Genomic DNA, 23184 nt, shown 5'->3' on the forward strand with positions numbered 1-23184 from the left:
TGTTTGTGCTCTATTGAAAACATGGCCACATCAGCAGAAACCCCAACAGACTTACGAGCTTCTTCTCCTCTCCATTAACTTTTTTCTCTGATGCCTGTGGCTTCTTGATACTTGAGCGAGTTGACCTTCTTCGGATACTGGATCCTGAACCTTTTGTAACTGGTTCTGTGGTATTTCTTTCATCTATCAATTCATCAGTAGCATCCTCCAATTCAATCTGATTTCCTCCTGTCTAAAATAAGCAAAATATGCTTTAAAGATAGTATCTGCTACCTACTTAATCTGGTTTAACAAAGAAAATTTAAGCTCTAAATTGCAGATACTAAGATTAACATTCTGCTTCTTCATTCTTTGTCAGGAATGAATTAGCAAGAAATACCAGCTATTCAGCTGTTTACTCCATACCTATATGTATATGTGAAAATGTAGAGAAATGTACAAATTGTACATATGCATTTGCTGTCGGTGGTGGTTGTCAGTCAATGACTGAGTCTTCCTGACCTAATTTGGGGTATTTTTGTCAAAGATACAGGAATAGTATGCTACTTCTTTCTCCAGCTCATTTTACAGATGAAGAAACTGAGATAAATGGGTTAAGTGATTTTCCCAAGGTCACCTAAGTTAGTAAAGTGTCTGAGGCCAGATTTGAACTCAGGAAGATAAATTTTCCTGATTCCAGTCCAAGCATGCTATACACTATGCCACCTAATTGCATTTATGTACAAGACAAAAATAATACAATATTATATAACATAATATATTCAAAGATAAAATTAAAATAATCAAACCCAATTAGAATTATCCAGGTAATGAAATAAAATTCCACAAGGAGAATTGCATTTTTTAATCTAAAAACTTAATGTCAAAATGTGCTATGTCACAAGTCTATCCTGTTCTCGTTTGTTTTCTGTAAAAATTCCTTAATAATACTTCCTTAAAAGTGTTCTTTTGTGCCATTTTTCTTGTGCAAATATAGGCAAACAATCACTCTTCTATTGGCTCAGTTCTTAATCATCTCTCTCCAACTTATATTTGCAAAATTCTTTAATTACCCTGCATTAAGTTTTGAAACTTAAAACAGAAATCTGAAGCTGCATTTTTCTACTTTTCAAGATAATCTTGAAGAGAGAAGCTACTTACTTATTGTATAAATCATAGAAAAACCCACATCTATATAAAAAACTATATATATATATATATATATATATATATATATATATGTATAGTGAAAATGTACCTGCATGGTAACAAGTTTGAAGTAAACTCCTTTTTGTTTCATCAATTCATTGTGATTTCCTTGCTCCACAATAACTCCATCCTCAAAACCAGCTATGACATCTGCATTACGGACTGTAGACAAACGATGGGCTATCACGATAGTGGTACGACCCTCTCTTGCCTACAGAGAAAGGAAATTAGAATGAAGGAAAAACCAATTGCTACAGGCACAAGATCAAGCACTAATAACATATGGTACTGGAGGAAATAATAACCCTGCAAGTAGAATTTCTGAATCAATCAATACCACACCTTCTTCAGTGTATAGTACTAGTATACAAAATGTTCAAAGCTAAAGGTTAATTCCCAGCACTTTGGACAGTTCCTTTTGGGATAATTTATGAGAAGATCTGTACAAAATCTCCTTAATATTAATAGCCATTATAGTATAATCTGTATCAATGGAGGGTGTAGCCACATAAAGAAGATCATGAGTCTCTCAAAGTAAAAGTACCAAAAATAATAATTTGCAAGATTCTTATATGTTGAAGACAATGTTATCATACAGCATGCTTAATTCTCTCTATATTTTTTTTCTCCAATACCTATGAGAACCTGGTATATAATAAACACTTAATAAAATTAATTGTTGATTGATAATGGTAACGCATCAGGTGAGGTAATCAATGACCTGGAAAGTTCAAGTACTGTCATACTTTTAATTTTTTATTGATATTTTAACTTACCAGCAACATGGAGGCAGTATGGTACACTGGCAAGTCTAATGGATGGAGAGTCCAGTAGAAATTTAATTCTGCTTCCATATCTTGCTAGGTATTTGATCTGGGGCAAATAGATTTACCCCTCTAGGCCTCAGTATACTCATTTATTAATATGGAAGGGTAGATTGTGTTGTTCAGTTGTTTCAATTGTGCCTGTTTTTTCATGACTGTCTGAGGATTTCCTGGCAAAGATACTGGAGTGATTTGTCATTTTTTTCTCCTTTCACTTAACAGTTGAAAAAACCAAGGCAAGAAGGGTAAAGTGATTTGCCTGAAGTCACAGAGCTGGGGTCTGAACCTAGATTTTTACTTCAGTTTTCCTGATTCCAATCCAGTCACTGAAACCACTATGCAATCTAGCTGCCCAAGGGGTGTGTGTGTGTATGTGTTTGTGTGTACATTAGATGGCTTCAATGATCCCTTTTAATTCTAAATCTGAGATTCCTTGAATGTTAATTTACTACAATGCTAGTCCTAAACCTAAATATGTACAATTTCACTGCTGATTTCTAGAATTATGTCAATTTAGATCTTTTTTTAAGCCCTAACCTTCACATCTTGGAATCAACACTATGTACTGATTCCAAGGCAGAAGAGTGGTAAGGGCTAGGCAATAGGGGTTAAGTGACTTGCCCAGGGTCACACAGCTAGGAAGTAACTGAGGCCAGATTTGGACCCGAGACCTTTCATCTCTAGGTCTGACTCTCAATCCACTGAGCTACCCAGCTGTCCCAATTTAGACTTTTTAAAAGGAACAATAACTAGTTATGATTCCTGTTTTCTATTTTATGACTTCTAGGTTAAGTTTAAATGACGGTTACTTCAACAAGCATCTAAAAAACTGTATAATCAGTCAGCAAGATAATGTGGAAAGGAAAACTAATCCAATTTCTGGATTTTCTGCCACTGAGTTGGAATTAACAGCAATTGGAGTGTTGGAGAGAGAAGATATTGACAAGACTGACAGTTGGTGGGGGAAGGGGCAACTGCGAGTGGCAGTTGGTCTTGTGGCTAGCTCTTCTTTCCTGGCCCTGGAAGTGAATGGAGCTGCCTCTTGGTCTCTGGATAGAAGTGCCTCTATTTTCCTGATTTTTACCAACTGTGTGCTCTCCCTGGATTCCTGTGATCCTGTCATCAAGAAAAGGACTTAAGGGAAGCGGTTTGAACTGTAAGGCTGGTCTTTAGGGGTGTCAGCCTGAAGAGACAGGCCCAACCAGCTCTTAAAGTCAGAACTTTTCTTGTTGCTTGCTGTCTACTGCTAAGACTTTGAATTTAAGAAAAGTAGCACAGATTAGCATAGACAGGAATAACAGAAACACTCCACCAGCCTCTGAGGCCTGGCCTCAGCTCAAAAGCTGAGAGAGACTCACACCTTATCTAGGGAATCCCTCTTCCCTGGTACCTCCATAATTCAACTTGTTATTAAAATTTATCTTTATTTGAATATCACAGTCAGATAAGAGGACTAACATTTCAGGGGACATAGAGGGAGCTGAACCTCAGGACAGCCAGTCAACTATAAACTGTCCTTATTGGACCCCTCCTGGGAAACCTTGGTCAGGGGGAGGCTTGTCCCTCAGAAGGGTCTGTGCTTACCTGCTCTGGGGTATCTTCTACATCAATCCATAGGGAAGACATCCCCACAGGCTATCATAAGCAGCCCATTTCTCGGGAACCCAATTTTTCAAAAAATAGCCTCTCAGCAGGGAGCATCTCTGTCCTTTTACCTCACCAACAGCCATGTTCCCTTTCTCCCTTCAACTCCTCTTTTCCCTACTACAAAAGCTTCAGTGTCCCCTGTTCTATAATCCCACTAATTTTCCCTATAAATATTACAATAAACATTTAATTATTATCACATGTAATGTCAGATTAAATAGCCTTGCTAAAGAGACTACAGATAATTATGGTATCTTTAAGAAAGAATGAGGTCCCAAATTGTAATAGTTTAACTTTTACTCTATGAAGAGTCTATGAGGAGATAAGAGCTTAGATACTGTTAACTGCGATGGCTTATGAAAAACAATGACAGAGAAAACAGACCAAGAAAAAACTTATTTCCCAGTTATTAACCAATATTTTGAGATAACTGATTATTTGGCCCAAGTTCTGGGAAACAAATTATTACAACTGTGAGACTTTTCACAGCCAATATATTATTGATGATTATTTTTAAAATTACTTGTAACTGTAAATAAATACTGTAGCCAGTTTAAGCTAGGAGATTAAAAGATTTTATTTGCATATACACATATAAACTTCAATAGTTCAAGATTTTTTTGAAAAGGGTGTGTGTGTGTTTGTGTGTATACCCACACACATAAGTATTTGCCCACGGTATATGCTAAAGCTTAAAACTTCACAAAGGCTTCTGAGACATTCTGTATATTGGATATATATATACATATATGCATATGTGTGTGTATATACATATATATACATATAAACACTACCAAAATTTAACGAATAAAGAATTATTCTTCATAACTAAAATTCTGCTTATAAAAACAAAAGTCTAGGATATTTTCTTAAGATTTCTGGGTCAGAATGAATATATTGGAAATTACTTGAGAAAATTCTATTTTCTTAGAACTCAAAAGAGCATTTTTTTTCAGTCATTTAGTCATGTCCAACCCTTCAGGACCCCATTTAGCACAGAACATTAGATTCTTCTACCCTCTTCTATTAATCAAAGTCTGTCCAAGTTCATGTTCATTTTTTCCATGACACTCTATCCATCTCCTTCTTTGCCATCCCCTTTTTCTCATCCCATTTCTAATTAAGTTCACTTTATTGAAATTCACTGACCTTATCCAATGCCACCTGTACAACTGCTTCACTTTCAGTATCCAAAGCTGATGTTGCCTCATCAAGCAGAAGGATCTTGGGATTCCGAACCAGAGCTCGAGCAATTGCTATTCTCTGCTTCTGTCCTCCACTCAGCTGAGCTCCTCTTTCTCCAACCAGAGTGTCAAATTTCTATTATTCAGGGAAAGAAAAAAACACATCAGAGTAGCTCTCAATGTTCCTCCATAGATCAAAGCACCTGAAACAATGAACACCTATACACATCATGTTCCTGATACACATTACTGAGGAGAGTTATTGCTTAGTAACACCCACTACTACCAGGTAAGCCACCATTATTAGGAAAAATGGCATAGTACCTTAACTTCATGAACACACAAAAAACAGAACACATATAAATGTGCACATGATCAACTCATACATACACATATATATATACACATATGCACAACATACATGTAACACTTAGGCAAATACACTTCTGAAGACAAAATGCCCAAATACCAAAGGAAAGAAAGCAATGCTTTGGTATAGCTCTAGGAATATGGCACAAAAATTACCAGAGCTAATCTGTCTTTATCATTTTTGCTGAGAAAAACTTTTGGGAAAAATTATTTGTGAAATTTTAGGGACACTGTTGGAAAAGGAATTTATTTGGCCCAACCCAAATATCATGTGAGTCTTGAGGAATTGCTGTCAAAGAGGAAAGCAAAGTAATGAAAAAGACAGTTTTGACCTGAGGGATTCTAGCTGTATAGATGCTGGTGTAGATCTGACTTACAAAGGAGCACAAATAGGTCACGTTAAGCTGCACTCTCACAAGAAGAGCTGGAACCACATGAGTAGGGAAGGCTGCTTAGAAGCTACATTTGAGTTGAGAATCAGTAGATGATAGTATAGCAGAGAAAGCAGCCCAAAAGAGAACATCAGTGGGGAAGGAGCGTTAAGAAGTTCTAGAAATATAGAAATCTTCCTAAGTTGAAATTTAGGAGTCTGATTCTTCTAGACCTTGTGTCTTTGTTCCTTTTTCTACCCCTGACTTGGGATGCTGAAAGACTGTGACCAAATGTATATGGTGGTGTTTTCTTTGTTCTTTTCCCAACTACTCTGTTTTTAATTAAACGCTTTATGCTTTGAATTAATATGTCCTCTTTTCAGGTCTGTCTGACTTTTTTTAATGAATCATTGGATTGAAGTTTATGAATTTCATTTTTGAAAAGGTACTGACCAAAGAGTGCCTTGAACCTAGGGGTAGATAGAGGTAGGAATGTAGTGTTAAGGGGAGTATATTGAAGGGGAGTTCACTCTAAACAACCTACAACTAAACTTACATAAGGAAGTTTCATGATAAAGTCATAGGCATTGGCTTCTTTGACAGCTTTCTCAATCTCTTCCATGGTGACATCTTGACGGCCATAGCGGATATTTTCAGCAATTGTGGTTGCAAAGAGTACTGGCTCCTGACTAACGACTCCAGTAATTTCCCTCAGGTACCTTACATTTAGGGTCCGGATATCTTGTCCATCAATGGTGACCTGGGAAAGAGACAAATTCCATCTTCACCTTCTATATAAGTCAAAAAGATTACTGTCATGCTAATACCAAGAAACTGTAAATCATTAAATCATTTTTAATTAGAGTCACTTCTGTTGAGAGCCACACCATTTTCTTAGGCACTCAGTTATCTTTGACTTGCCATTTCTCTTAGCCTTTCTATCTAATTGCCAAGTGTTTGTTGCCATTACAGTTCCAAAACATGTCTCCCATTCATGATTCTTCTCACATGGCCATCACCAAAGTCAAGGACTTGATTACCTCTTGCCTAGAATATTCTGATGGCCTCCAAATTGGCATCTCTGCCTCCATCCTCTCTCCTCTATATTCCAGCATCTATTCTGATTATTGTGTAGTCATTTTTCAAATTGTGACCAACTTTTTGTGATCCTATTTGGAGTATTTTTGACAGAGATACTGGAGCAGTTTGCCATTTCTTTCTCCAGCTCATTACACAGATGAGAAAACTTAGATCAGCAAAATTGATTTGCTCAGGGTCACAAAGCTAATAAATGTCTAACTCTAATTTAACTTAGGAAGATGTCTAACAGGAAGTACCTAATACTGGCCAGACACTCTATCCACTATTCCACATAGCTGTCCTTTCCATTCTGTATATTGTTGCTAAAATTAAAGTAGATCTAATTGTGTCTCTCTTCTACTCAAAAAACCCTCAGTGGCTCCCTAGTGCCCTTAAAGGAAAATATAAACTCCTCAGTATGAGATTAAAATCTGACACTGACTTAAAACTAACTTTCCATCCATATTTCACATTATTGTTATATATGTACTCAACAATTCAGCTAAAACTAGGCTGTTGACTATATTCCAAATTTAGCCATCCATCCTAGGAATATACTCCCTCCTCATATCCATTGGTATTCTGATCTTTTTTCATGGTTCAGTTTAGGTAGATGCCACATCCTACAAAAGAACCTTTCCTGATTCATTCCTTCCACAAATTACCTTCATAAAAAGCCTCATTTGTGTAATACATAATATGCTCTCAATAAAATCCAAACTCCTTGAGTGCACTAATTATATAATTTAATCCTTGAAATTCCACCTGCCTAACACACTGCCTTGCATACAGTAGGCATTTAAAAATGTTGTTTGAATTGATTCTTACCATGCCCTCTGTGGGATCATATAATCTTTGTATCAACTGAACAGTTGTACTTTTCCCACAGCCACTGTTACCAACCAGGGCTACAGTTTGTCCACTGTTAACCTTGAGACTGAGGCCCTTCAAAATCTGTATGGACAAGTAAGAAAAAGACAATTGGGATCAGCACAATTCAGAAATAGAGATCTATAAGAGCTATAAAACACATGGTTGACATTTAGTAGTTTTCTCCTCAAAATTATGTTTCAATTTAAGCAAGCCATTTGAATTTATTTTTATTGAACAGTCCCTAAATGAAACACAAAATACATGAAAATGGGGCATTGACAGATTTTTTTTCCTCTGTAAAAACAACTCATTGAAATTTGTACACCTATTTTTTATAAATGAGTTGGTTCCCCTGAGGGGAAAAGGCCCATTATTTTATTACCAATATTCCTCAACTGTTGCTTGGCTGCGGCACATGGTACGCAATAGTCTCTGAAAAACTGGTGAATATCTCTTGTTGGATAAGGGAGAGGTACAAGATGGAATGTGCATAGGTTGCAATGTAATAAATTAGGAACTCCAAAGAAGAACAGAAATAAAAGATATTATCAGGGAAATATCAGGATAACAGGAAAAGAAGATGGACTAGTCACAAGTTAACAAGGCAAAACATGACAGTTGCATAGCCCATGTCCTCCACTGTTATCTTCTCAATATTAGAAGAAATTTATTGGAGGACACAGACTGAAGACCGATAGGATGGGCAGGTGTCAGTGAGCGATGGTCTGCATCACAAGAGGGAAGTGCAGAGTGATAAGACCACAGATCCATTGGAGTATTTTAAGCCACTCACCTTAACATCTTTCCGAGATGGGTAAGTGAAATGAACATTTTTGAATTCCAGGTTTCCCTTGATATTATCTGGTTTGTGGCCACTCCCTGAATAGCTATCAATAGCTGGATTCTAAATAAAATAAAACACAAAAAATAAGAATATTCCTAGTTTACAAACTTGAATTTTTCTCCCTAAGAATTGTAAGCACAGTATAACAATGGACCAACAAAAAGAGTTGGAAATGGACAACTTAATTCTAGTACTATCATGAGATCCAGAGATTGTACAGGGCAAAGAGAAACAGTGTGGCTCAGTAGGATCTTGCAAATGAATTCAGAATGACTCAGGCTCAAACCTCAGTTGTAACAATGAATATCAAAGAGATCCTAATTTGCAATCCATAAGTATTTTTGTGTCTGTCATGTGACAGCAAAACATTCTGTTGTTTATCGAACTCAGGAGGAGCTGGAAGCTGGTCAGGACATGGCAAACCGTACAGAACAAGTACTTAAAGCTGCATCTGATTTGACATTTGAACAGGGAGAAAGTCAGTAGAGAGCATCCTGAACCTAGGGTTATGAATGTGGTAGTAAAGAAGAACTGTATTATCATGGACAGTCTCGTGCAGGTCTGTAAGGATGAATTTTTTGTGTTCTTTTTAAAAATATTTTAAAAATAATTTTCCATGTTTCCATGATTCATTTTCTTTCCCTTCCCTTTTTCATTTCCCCTCCCAGAGCCAACAAGCAAGTCCACTGGGTTGTACAAATGTTATAACTTGATACCTGTTTCCATATTATTGAATTTTTGCTAAAGAGCCATCTTTTAAACCCAAACCCCAAATCACATACCCATATATACATGTGACAAGTGATGTCACATGTTATTCTTTTGCATGTCTACTCCCGTAGTTCTTTCTCTCAATGTGGTTAGCATTCTTTCCCATAACTCCTTCAGGAGTGTCTTGACTTGTTGCATTGCTACTAGTACCAAAGTCTATTTCTGCTCATTTTACTCTGCATTGATTCATTGAGGTTCTCCCAGTTCATATAGAAATTCTCCAGTTCATCATTCCTTACAGCACAATAGTATTCCATCACCATCATAAACCACAATTGGTTCAGTCACACCCCCTCGTTGCCCAATTTTTTGCTATCACAAAGAGTGCAGCTATGAATATTTTGTACAAGTATTTTTCCTTATTAAAGGATGAGAGTTTTATATGGATTGCAATCGAGACAATATGAAATGGAGTGCCACTGACCACCTTTCCTCTTCCCATACTAAAAAATAAAAATTACAGTGCTTGAACTACTGTTGTATTGTATAGATCTAACTCATTAGCCCATTGATTTCCTCCATTATTACCTCATGAGAAAATTCATACCAAGAATTAGAAAGGAACCAATTTTTGTCTACCTAACGTGTAGCACTGTATATGAAAGAAATGTCTGGATAAGGAATCAAGCCAATGATTTTAATCCTCTCTTTCTACCAGGAAACCATTTTAATTATTGACATCCTCTTCTATTAAATTGATAGGTCAGACTAAATAAGCTCTCAGGTTCTTTCCTGTTCAGGTCTCATGTTTCTATGATAAATTTCCTAGGCTAGAAAGGACTCTAGAGATTCAACATCAGGAAAAACACATTCCTAAACTATTCTTCACCTAGAAATGGGCATGAGATTTCACTGTCACAAGGAATTCCTTCTATCAGTTTTGCAATTTAGAGTCTTAGAGAGTGGCCTGTGGGGAGGGAGATAGGGTGAGAGTATATGTAGGTAGGAGAATTGAGAAATTAAGCAATTAGCCCAGGGTTACACATTGTGATTTTTACATTTTCTCCATTTTGCTTAGTCTATCCCCCAGGAATGTATATACCCACACTACACTGGCATGTGCTAGCAAGTGACAAATCAGAAACAACTGACTGTCCCTTGGGCTGAACTAAGCCAAGCTTCAGCCACCATTGGCACATGTAAGGAAGTGATGTCGAGAATTGCCTTTGGAGTTCTTGTGACTTCCTGTGAGGAGGGCTGGGCAGGAGTTGACCCTGGAACTGGAGGCTGAAGAATCTCCCTCAGACTGCTTCCTTGAGATGGTCACATGATTGAGTGATAAGACTGACTCCCCTTTCCCTTGGCCTTCTGGGAAGGCCCCCTTGGCCAAGGCTTTGAACTCCTGCCTGGCTTAGCTTGAGCTGGAACAGTTTAAATGAACTTGTTTCTCTCTCTTTCTTAATTTTTTCCTCCTATTGTAAATAAATCACCATAAAATTCCATTCTGACTTGAGTGCTTCATTGGGATTTAAGAAATTTAATCTCTTGTGACCAATAATTTTATATTCAGTCTCAACCCTAAATTTTCCCTTTACAACATCCAGCAGTATAAGAGGCTGGATATGAACTCAGGTTTTCATGACAGTGAATTTCTCTGCCTACCATATCATACTCCCTCTTCTTTTATCTGAAGAGAAAGAAGGTTCTCTGTTATTCCAATAAAAAATAGATAATGATGCTTAGAATGCAGGGGAAAAAAGACACACAATCAAAATTCAGTAGCATCTTAAAGTTTTTAAAAGCCAGTCATTCAATAGAACTCAGGAAATGTAGCAATTCAAGGACTTGCATAAATTAAAATAATTTAATTTAATTTGTTAGTCTGCAAATGAAGAAACTGAGGTCTGCAGAGTTGAAATGACCTGCCTATGCCACTAATTGACATAACTGGGATTTCCATTTCAATACTTTTCTACTCTAATCTGCTATCAATTCAGAGTAGAAATCTCCTTTTTGGAGGGGTTTATAACTTGCATTAACAAAGATTTATTCCTCAGAAAGTTTTATGAAAATGTAATCCAGGGATTGAGCCTGGATATTTGCATAATATGGTCCTCATTGGTGGAGATGATGCTTACTCAATTCTGTATGAGCAAAGGACTTGGTAAGATAGAATCCAGAAGCTAGAAGAACTCAATGAGGAGTCCTAGCAAATGTGCAGGCTGTGCTCTGGGTTCAATAATCAAAACAAATTTTCATTGTATTATGAATTCTTTCTTTTTAAAATAATCCAAGTAGGTAAAGTTAGCCACTTTACTACTCACTATATAATAAGAGGGGTGGAAGAATCATAGTCTGGACCACTCCCTGATTAACTGTCCCTTATTGAGTGGCAGTCCCCCACCCATTCAGCCTTTCTGAAATTTTCCAGCAACATTATATATATGAGTAGAAACCTAGAAGATCTAGCTCTCAACTGGGGTATACTGTTTGTTACAAGCCTGAGCCACGATTGGCATAGATCTGTAGCACCATATACACATACACTTCTTTTCCTGTGAGTAATAAATTGTCTTACTTGTGATCCTTTGCCATTTTTGTTCTTTCTGGGCTCCTTGGTACCCTCAAATGTACAAATATGTATTTTCATACATTGGGTTATATTAAAGAATTCTTAACATCGCTATTTTATAAGGATAGAAGTGTATAAGAGATATGATGTCACCTATTATGTATGTGTGTAAATCTAAAATTCACAGTACACATGTATGTGTATGTATGTTTATATAGATATGTGTCCACATATTATGGAGTTCCTAAGTGGAACAGTGAATAAAGTACTAGGCCTGGAGTCAGAAAAACTCATCTTCCTGAGTCCAAATATAGCCTCAGATATTTACTAGCTGGTTTACTAGAGGAAAATCGCTTGACCCTGTCTGCCTCAGTTTCCTCATCTGAAAAATGAGCTGAAGAAGAAAACAACAAACCACTCTAGTATCTCTGCCAAGAAAACTTCAAATAGTGTCATGAAGTCAGACACAACTGAACAACAACAACCACCACAACAATATTTTACACATATTATATAACAAAAATAGGGACTTACATTATCAATTATCTTGAAGACTTCATAGGCTGCACCTCTTGCATTAGCAAAAGCTTCAATGCTTGGTGATGCCTGTCCAATACTGAAGGCTCCAATTAATACAGAAAAGAAGACCTGGGTAAGTGGGAAGAAAGTTATATGAGATTATTAGTTCTTTCTAGGACTCTAATCCTTTTTATTGGGCAATTTCATTTTACTTTACATAGTTACTAATTTTATTTTATGAATTTAATTTTAATTTTATTTTTTCTCAATCACATGTAAATGAAAAATCCTTAAGTTCATTTAAAAAAATTTTGAGTTTCATACTCTTTATCCCCCTCCTTGAGAAAGAAAGCAATTTGAGTTAGAAGTGCAGTCATGCAAAACATTTCTACATTAGTCAAGTTGCAAAAGAAAATGCAGGTTAAAAAATGATAATAATATGTTTCAATCTGCATTCAGACTCCAACAGTTCTTTCTCTAGAGGTGGGCAGTATTTTTCATCATTAGGCCATAGGAATTGTCTTGGAGCAATTTATTTTAGAAGGTTTATCACAGCTGACAAAATCACAGGAGAAACAAAACAAATTAGTGGCCTTAATTACTTTCATACAATATAGAACTTGAAGAGTTTTCTGCTCCAGGAAATTAAAAACAAAATCTGAAGTTCTTGAAAGAATAAGAAAAAATAACCAGAAAGTCTTAACATTATTTCAGTAGTTAATGTTTTAACGTTATAAAACTCCACCTCTGTCTTGTCATTTTAAAGTAGCTTTTAGGGGCAGTGAGGTAACCCAGTGAACAGAGCACCAGGCCTAGAGTTAGAAAGACCTGGGTTCAAATATGGCCTCAGATACTTGCTATATGTGTGATCCTGGGCAAACTACTTAACATCAGTTGCCTAGCCCTTGTTGTTCTTCTTAGAGTTGATACTAAGACAAAAGGTAAAGATTTTAAAAATTAAGTAATGTTTTCAACTACAAAATATGAGATTGCATATTTTTAGCAGTATTTAAGTAGCATTTCAAAGTGAATTGTATTAAATCTTAGACAAACGTGCCTTGGCTCTCCTTCTGCAAATTGGTGAATGATCAATTCCACTAAGAGGATTACTGAAATAGAGTGAATCCAAAACCCTTTTAAATTTAGCTGGTCAGGTAGAGGAAGCAATAACTTTGCCCCTAGCCTTAGAAATGCTAAGGTAGTTTCCTATTACTTCATGCAAAAATGGAAGAAGTTTGGAGTTAGAAATCTAGAAAACCCAGACCCCCCCCCTTTAAGTATTTGGTTACTGCTTCTCCTTTACAAGGATTTATAAGCCTTCAGAGATGAAAACTAGGAGGTGCAAGGAATGCTTACCATGGGGTAGAGTAGTATTGCCATTGGAGACTTTAAGTCTAGAGACTAGCAGTGTTGGCAAACCTTTTAGAGGGGTGGGTAATGTCTTCAGGCCATGTGGAGAGGGATTGGGGAGGAGCCTGGACCCACATCCCTCTGGCTTTCTACTAATGAACTCTGTGCTGGGGTGAAGGAAAGCGTAACCACAGAGTGGAATCTGAGTGCCCCCTCTGGCACACTTGCCATAGGTTCACCACCATGGTACTAATGGCATTTAGTGTTCATGGAAGATTAAGCCTGAAGGCACTCAGCTGAGATAACCCTTTTCTGTGTCCTAAAGAGTATGATACCTGGGCTAAGAAATCTCCTGATGGAGTTACATGTCTACTAGCTAAAACTCTATGAAAAGAAAAGTTAACTAATAAGAGAAAAAAAATATTAGAAAGATTTTTCCCTAAAGCTGTTGCTGCTCTTCTGGATGAAAGAAGAGTGGCTGCTTCTTTAAAAGAGCTGTATAATACAGAAAAAAAAAAGTTTTGAACAATGATACATGTAGAACCCTGTGGAATTGCTCATCAGCTCTGGGACCCTCTTAACATGAATTGTTTGGACAGATACTTCCTATTTTTCTATCTTCTTAGAAAATAAGCCTAGGGCTGTACCCTCTTGCCTGATTTTTCTCTGCCATTCAACTAATCTCAAAGTTATTATTTCCTCATGCCACACATAAATGTGTAAGAGAGCATTGTGTGCTTATGTATGTGTATGAGAGGTAGGGGGCGGGGAAAAGTCTTTTAAATTGAATTAGAAATTTCCTGGGGATAAGAATCACATCCTACATCCTTGGCAGACCACGAAATCAAGGATAGGTTTGGGAATAAGTGAAGCAAGAGGAAATCGAATAATAATAATAGCCAAACTTGCATAGAGATGGGAGCAGAGTTAGGCTACTGTCCCCATCTCTATGCAAGTTAGGTTAGTTTTTCCTTAAAAGGTATTTAAACCATCCCTATGATGATTAGTTCAGGGAATCTAAAGGCTTAGATCACTGACATCTGAGTACAAAAAGCTATGAGGAGGTTCAGACATGTTTGGGTACTTCATTGGCTTATGATCAGGTCAGAGTCAGGAAATCTTTAAAGCTGGCTCGCCTTACCATAGACACCACCACGATAAACCTTGAATAGCCTTCTTCCCCTATGGCTAAGGAAATTTCCTTCTATTCATTCTGAAATAACCTTTAAGTGACTCATTTCATTCCATCCTCAGATCTACACTATCAGGGGCCTAGCCAGAGTCAGGCCCAACTCAGAATAGGGGCAAATGCCCAATTTACTGTGAGGGGAAAGCATCAGACGTGAAAAGATAGGCGAGTTGTGGCATGAAAGTAGAATTACAAATTTCCAAATTCTAGAGGTGGCATCATGCCAAGAGAAAGCGAGGTTGAATATGTGACCAAGTTGATCTAAAGGATAAAATAAGATGATGAAGACACTAGTATTGAGGAGGTTGAGAGATCAGATTAGACAAGGGTTCATCAACACAAATGTTCAAAGAGTCAGCTAGGTACCTCAGTGGAAAGAGTGCCAGGTTTGGAGTTGGGAGTACCTGGCTTCAAATCTGGCTTCTTACACTCCTAGCTATGTGACCTTGGGCAAGTCACTCAACTCCCATTGCCTAGACCTTGCCACTCTTCTGCCTTGGAACTAATACTTATATTAATTCTAAGATAGAAAGCAAGGTTTTATAAAATATATAAATAATCACGATCATACAGAAGATAATGGAAGAAGGACAAAGATGATGATTCAAGGTATTAAAATATTTTTTATGCTGGTAGGGGCAGAGCCAAGATGGCAGAGAAGATACAAGTATCCATCTGATTTCTTCCTAATTATCCTCCAAAAAGGAATGATATGAATGCCTCAAAATGAATTCTTAAGCAGCATAACCCACAAAAAGACAAGGTGAAGTAAATGTTCAGATCAAAACAACTTAAGGGGCAACACAAAGGACCTAGTACACATGGGGATTGAAGCTGAGCTTAGCATGCCAGGGTAGACCCCACTGAGGCGATGGTCCTTGGGGGCAATGAAAGCAGAAGCCAAGATTCTGGAACTCATAGCCACAGATGGTATCGGGTGGGGGTGGGGTGGACAACTGCTCAGTAGGAGATTACAGGGGTTTCTCTGCTGGCTCTGGGTGAAAAATTCTTGTTGCATTGCCCATGCAGAACCAGGTTGCAGTCCTGGAGCATAGTCACAGAGGGAGTAGGAGCACCCATATACACCACCATTTTCATCCACAGGACAGCAGAAGACCCTGATCAAAGTTCAAAGGGGTAAAAGGGAGTACTTGGAGTTACTCACAGACCAGATGACAAGCCTACAGAGTATTAAACACACTTCTCGTTATATCATAGCACCTTGGAAGAACTGAAAACAGGTAGGTCCCCAGTGACAGATCTGAAGGCAGCTGCACAAAGAGCCAGAAACTTGGAATAGTGTCCCTTCCACCAGTTATAGAACTCAATGTTAACAGTTTTTAACTTTAAAAAGACAGGAAAATGAGCCAACAATGACAAAAAACTTCATATAAAAGATTTGGGGTTTTTTTGGTGATAGGGAAGACCAAAACACAAACTCAGAAGACAATAAAGTCAGTACTGATATATCCAGAGCCTCTAAGAAAAGCATTAATTGCTGTCAAGCCCAAAAAGAATTAATAGAGGAGCTTAAAAAGAATTTTAAAAATTAAATAACTCAGAAGAAAACTTGGGAAAATAAATGAGAGTGATATAGAAAAATCATGGAAAAAAGAGTCAACAGTTTGGTAAAGGAGGCATAAAAAATACTGGGGAAAAGAATACATTAAAAACAGAATAGGCCAGTTAGTTTAAAAGGCACAAAAATCCAAAGAAGAGAAGAATTCCTTTAAAAACCAACTTGGCCAAATGAAAAAAAAAAAATAAAACTGTATTGAATAGAAAAACTTCTTGAAAGACAGAATTGAACCTTTGGAAAAAGAGGTACAAAAATTCACCAAGGAAAATAACTCTGTAAAGTAGAATTGGCCAAATGGAAAAGAGATACAAAAGCTGACTTAAGAAAATGATGTCTTAAAAATTAGAAATGGCCAAGTGGAAGCTCCTGTCTCTATGAGACATCAAGAAGCAATAATAGTCAAAAAAATGAAAAAATAGAAGAAAGTGGATAAAACAACTTATCTGGAAAACAAATCTAGGAAAGATAATTTAAGAATTATTGGTTTCCCTGAAAGACATCATCAAAAAAAAAAAGAAAGAGAATTTAGATATCAAGAAATTTCAAGCAATCATAAAGAAACCTATTCTGATATTATAGAACCAGAGGACAAAATAGAAATGGAAAAAATCTATCAATTGCTCCTGAAAGAGATCCAAAAGGATAACTCTCAGGAATAGCATAGTCAAATTTCAAAATTCCCAAGTCAAGGAGAAAAAACATTGCACCAGACAAAAAGAAACAATTCAAATATTGTGGAGCCACAGTCAGGATAATACAAGACTTAATATCTATACTAAATGATAGGAGGGTCTGGAATATGATATTCCAGAGAGTAAAGGAGCTAGAACTTCAAAAAAGAATCATTTATCTAACAAAACTGAACATAACCTTTGTGGGAGGGAGTGGAATGGATATTCAATGAAATAGAAGACTTTCAAATGTTCCTTATTTTTAAACCCTTACCTTCTGTCTTGGAGTCAATATTGTGTATTGGCTCCAAGGCAGAAGAGAGGTAAGGGATAGGCAATGGGGGTCAAGTGACTTGCCCAGGGTCACACAGGTAGGAAGTGTCTGAGGCCAGATTTGAACCAAGGACCTCCAGTCTCTAGGCTGGGCTCTCAATCCACTGAGTTACCCAGCTGCCCCCACTTTCAAACATTCTTGATGAAAAGACCAGAGCTGAATGGGAAATTTGACTCTCAAATATAAGACTCAAGAAAATCATAAAAAAGTAAATAGGAAAGAGAAAAATAAAAGACATTCAATAAGGTTAAACTGTGTACATCCCTATATGGGGAGATGATTCTTTTAATACCAAATAACTTTGTCATTATTTGGGCAGTTAGAAGAAGTATATACATAGACAGAGGGTGAGGGTATGAGTTGAATATGATGGAATGATATAAAAAAATAAGGCATGAGAAAGAGTAATTCATTGGGAGGAAGGGAAAGGGAAATATATAATGGGGGCAAATTATTGCACATAAAAGAGGTGTAAAATAGTATTCACAGTGGGAGAGAAGATGGGGAAGGTGCAAAATTAGCTCTGTGAGGGAAGAAAATATACAATTAATTGTGTATAGAAAGCTATCTTGCCCTACAGGAAAGTAGGAGGATAAGAGGATAAGAGAAGGCAGATGGAACGAATGAAAAGTAAGGCAAATTGCTACAGGTGAAGGTCAGAAACTTAACAGGGGTAAATAAAATTGAAAGTAATACACAGTAGTCATAATGGTCCAAAATATTTTTACAAGTCTTTCTAATAAAGGCCTCATTTCTCAAAATGCAAACTTTTCTCACTTTCTTAATTTTTCTTCCATTTGAGTGTCCTTCCATAAAAAGATCAATATGGGAAAATGTTCATGATTGCATATGTAAAATCTATATGAGATTCCTAACCATCTCATGGGGTTTGAGGGTTGGAGAGGAGGGAAGGAGAGAATTCAAGACTCAATATTCTTTGAAAATGTTTGAAAACAATTTTTACATGTAATTGGGGAAAATTAAATTAAAAAGTAAAAAGTTGATAGGATGAGCTGCAAATCAGTTGATGGCAGTGATGAGAATGGGAAGATACCAGAGTAAGGCATCAAATTTACTTAAAGCAGTACCTTGCATATAGTTTTAAAAGAAAAAAACTAAGGAAGTTATAGGTGGAAACAGATAACAAAACTATATTAATGGGGGATTTTAGCCTTCTCCACTCATAACTGGAAAATATAAACAAAAACTAAATAAGAAAGAAGTCAAGGGAATCAATAAAATCTTAGATTAGCTAGATATGAGAGATATCTGGAGAACTGAATGGGAATACGTAGAAATCTCTGGCACATGGTACCTGTAAAAATTGACCATATATTAAGTCACAAAAACTTTACAGTTAAATGCCTTAAGGCAGAAATATTAAATGCATCTTTTTCAGACCACAAGAAAATAAAAATCATATTTAGTAAGAGACCTGGAAACACGGAATAAAAATTAATTGGAGAATAAATAACTTCATCTTAAAGAATGAATGGGTTAAATAATATGTCATAAAAACAATAAATAATTTTATTAAAGAAAATGATAATGGAAAACATACCAAAACCTATGAGATACAGTAAAAATAGTAATTAGAGGAAAATTTACATTTCGATATATATTAATAAAATAGAGAAAGAATAGATTGATGAATTTGGTATACTATTAAAAAATAAAAATATAACAAATTAAATATCTCCAATTAACTACCTAATTGGAAATCCTAAATATCAAAGTTGAGCTAATAAACTTGAATGTAAGGAAACCATTTAATTAAGAAATAAATCTAAGAGTTGGTTTTATGGGAAGAAAAAAAACCCCTAAAATAGATAAACCATTTATTAAAATGATTTTTACAAAACGAGAAGGAAACCAAGTTATTAGCTACAAAAATGAAAAGGCTGAATTTACAACTAATGAAGATTAAATCAAAGCAATTATTAGGAGTTATTTTGCCCAATTGTATGCCAACAAATTAACAATTTAAGTGAAATGGAAGAATACTTACACAAATATAAATTGCTAAGACTAAGAGGAAAGAAAATATTTAAATGAACCTATTTTAGGAAAAGAAATTGAATACATCTATTTATTAACTTCCCATGAAAAAATCATAAAGACCAGATGGATTTTAAAGGAAATTTTATGAAACATTAAAAGAGCAACTAATTCCAATATTGAATAAATTATTTAATTGAATTGGTAAAGAAGTTGAGGTGCCAAATTCATGATAGAAATATGGTGCTGTTGCTTGAACACTTGATCTTAGCCAAAAGGCCAATAAATGAGATATTACTTAGAAACAAAAAAAGCAAAAAAGAGAGGAAAATTATAGGCCAGTTTCATTGATTAACATAGATGCAAAAATCCTAAATAATATATTAGGTAGGAAACTAAACAAAATATCACAAAGATTATACATTATGACCAAACAGGATTTATGTCAGGTAATCAGAAGTGGTTTAATATCAAAAAACTAATGACATAATTCATTACAGAAACAAAAAAAGTAACACAGATTATATGATTATATAGGTAGAGGCAGATAAAAAGCTTTTGACAAAATAAAACACAAGTAAAAATGGATTTTTCCTTAGAATAACAAGAAATATATATCTAAAGCCATCAATAAAGATCTGGAATGGGAATAAGTTAAAAGCCTTCTCAACAAGATTACAAATGAAATAAGGATGCCTATTATCACCAATATTATTTAATATTATACAAAAAATACTAGGTATAGCAATAAGAGAAGAAAAAGAAATCAAAGAAATCAAAAAGGACAAATTGGTAATAAAAATTTTCACAGATGACACAATTATATATATATATATATATGTACATATATATAAAATCCTAGGGATTTCAACTAAAATTAGTTGAAACTTTCAATAATTTTAGCAGAGTGGTAGCATATAAACCCATACAAATCATCAGTATTTCTATGTCTCACCAATAATGTCCTGTTATGAGAGTAAGAGATAAGCCATTTAATTAACCATAAACAGAATAAAATACCTAGCAGTATATCTGCCAAAACAAACCCAGAAACCATATGAACAAATAAAGTCAGATTTAAATAATTGGAGAAATGTTAATTGCTCATAGATTGGTAGAGCCAATATAATTTAAATGACAATCCTATTTAAAATAATTTCCTTATTCAATGCCATCCCAATTAAATTATCAAAAATATTTCATTCAACTAGAAAGAATAATAAATGTCTTTGAAAAAATGAAAGGTCAAAAATATCAAAGGAATTAATAAAAAAATTTAAAGGCAAGAGATCTAAAAGCACCAGATTCTGAATTGTATTATAAAATAGTAATTATCAAAACAATCTGGTACTGGTTAAGAAATACAAAAGTAGATCAGTGGAAGAGAGCAGACATGCAACAAACAATAATGTAAAACATTAGAGTAACCTTTTTTTTGACAAGAGTAAAGATACAAGTTTTTGGAATAAGAATTCAATATTTGTTAAACATTTTGGGAAAGCTGAAAAGCAAACTGGTAGAGTTTAGATTCATACTATTATCTTACATCATTTCCCAAGATAATATCACACTGATAAATAATGTAAGCATAAAGGGAGATATAAGCAAATTAGAAGAGGGAACATATTATCTACTGGATTTATCTTTAGGATAAGAATTTATGAATAAACAAGAGATAGAAAGCACTGTGAGATGTAAAATGGATAACTTTAATACATTAAATTGAAAAGTTTTGTACAGATAAAATGAACATAGGCAAGATTAAAAGGATAGCAATAAGTTGGGGGGATTTTTACGGACAATTCCTTGGATAAAGATATTATTTCTAAAATATAAAAACAACTTTGTCAAATTTACAAGAATATGAGCTATTTCTCAGTTGATAAATGGTCAAAAGATATATGAATAGACAGTTTTTAAATGAAATGAAAGCAATATATAACTATGTGAAAATGTATCAAAAACATTATTGATTAGAGAACATACATTAAAACAGTTCTGAGCTATCATCTCATACCTATCATATTGACTAAAATGATGAATAGGCAAAATGACAACTGTTTCAGGGGATGTGGAAAAATGAGGAAACATATATTGTTGGTGGAACTGTGAACTGATCTAACCATTTTGGAAAGTAATTTGGAATAATGCTCAAAGAGTTATAAAACTGTGTATACCTTTTGACCCAGCAATACCACTATTAGGTTTATTTCTGAATGGGATCAGGGAAAAAAGAAAAGGAACTTCTATATTGTAAAAGATTTAGAGCAACTCTCTTTGCAGTGGCAAATAACTGGAAATTGAAGGGATGCCCATCAATTGAGGAATGGCTAAACAAGTTGAGGCATATATGATTGTGATGGAAAACTACTGTGCCTTAAGAAAAGATAAGCAGGCTAATTAAAAAAGAAACATGGAAAGACCTACAGGAAGTTATGAAGAGTGAAACAAGCAGAACCAAGAAAACATTAAATATAGCAACAGAAATATTGTTTAAAGAATGGCTTGTTTATGTCACTTCCAGAGAATGAACTTATAAACAGAAATAAGATATAGTTTATATATATATAATATATATACATATTTTTGTCATATGATACCTTGTCTAATAGGTGACAGGATGGATAAAGAGGGAGAAAGTTAACTGGGTTTTTAATGTAATATTTTGATGTAAACAAATAAATAAATGAATAAATATTTTAAAATGCATTTTGATTCTGCCTTTCCTCCCACTGTTATTTCTGACCTCAGTTCTTCCATCTTAAACAGTCTTGATTTGTATAATAAATAAAACTAAAACTATTTATATTTCTTATAAACTGTTCTTATAAACATATTAGAGTACAAATAGTGACTAAAATATAAGACATCATTTTAAATGATGTTCTCCCTAAGATAAATTATTATAAAATATCCTGGGAGATTATTTCTTTTGTTTTGTTTTTTTTAACTATTTTTTCTTTTAAACATTATTTTTATTTGGTCAATTTCAAACATTATTCATTGGATACAAAAATCATTGCCTTTTTCTTTCTCCCCTCCCGCCATCCCTCCCATAGCCAACACACAATTCCACTGGGTATCACGTGTCCTTGATCCGAACCCATTTTCATGTTGTTGGTATTTGCACTAGGATGTTCATTTAGAGTCTACATATTTCTTTTGTTTTTTTTTTAATATATTTTATTTGGTCATTTCCAAGCATTATTCGTTAAAGACATAGATCATTTTCTTTTCCTCCCCCCCCACCCCCCATAGCCGACGCGTAAGTCCACTGGGCATTAGATGTTTTCTTTTTTTTTTTTAATATATTTTATTTCATATTTCTTTTGTTTTTAAACCATATTCTGAAAATGTACCAATAAAATACTTCCCCCCCACCAAAAAAGGCAAACCACTTTTTACATGCTTAGAAATGACTAAGAGATACTTCCCATTGCTGTATTTATTTCTCTTTTGCCTCAAGTTTATCTAGTTAAGGAAAAATGCTTTTCTAAATGGAAACACAATCAGCTAGGACATGGACCATTTTTAGAGGCTCAATTTAGAATGACATTTTAAAAGTGGAAGGAATAACAGAAATCAACTAATCTGACCTTACTGGTGAGGCTCAGAGCATGATTTACATAAAATTTCAGTCTTCCCACGGTCTTTAAGATCAGCAAATTGTCATATTAGCCTCTGAAATATTTCCTGTGATAAGCTGAATAATTTGCATCTTTCATTAGTAAATTTCTGCCAGGTATATGCACCATATTCTCTGAGATCTGGCAAGAGGAAACTGGGAAATGAGGCAAACGTTGATAGGAAAAGCAGTTGCACATCTGCCTGTGTCTCCTTGGGTAAATCACTTAATCTCTCTAGCCCTCAGTTTCTTTATA

General features: G+C 35.1%; 1 protein-coding gene across 8 annotated transcripts in view; it reads right to left on the reverse strand.

Moving 5' to 3' along the window:
• The window catches only part of LOC100027288 (ATP-dependent translocase ABCB1), a 226852-nt gene that overhangs the window by 45659 nt on the left and 158009 nt on the right, over positions 1-23184 (reverse strand). For all 8 annotated transcript variants that reach the window (XM_007504953.3, XM_007504963.2, XM_007504952.2 and 5 more), the window contains 7 exons: positions 12198-12311; positions 8330-8440; positions 7492-7617; positions 6140-6343; positions 4809-4979; positions 1238-1399; positions 56-232 (listed from right to left, as the gene is read on the reverse strand). In XM_007504953.3, the coding sequence (XP_007505015.2) occupies positions 56-232; positions 1238-1399; positions 4809-4979; positions 6140-6343; positions 7492-7617; positions 8330-8440; positions 12198-12311 (1065 nt within the window). The remainder of the gene's footprint in view (positions 1-55; positions 233-1237; positions 1400-4808; positions 4980-6139; positions 6344-7491; positions 7618-8329; positions 8441-12197; positions 12312-23184) is intronic.

The sequence above is a fragment of the Monodelphis domestica genome, chromosome 5, assembly GCF_027887165.1.
Source record: "Monodelphis domestica isolate mMonDom1 chromosome 5, mMonDom1.pri, whole genome shotgun sequence".
NCBI classification, from domain to species: Eukaryota; Metazoa; Chordata; class Mammalia; order Didelphimorphia; family Didelphidae; genus Monodelphis; species Monodelphis domestica.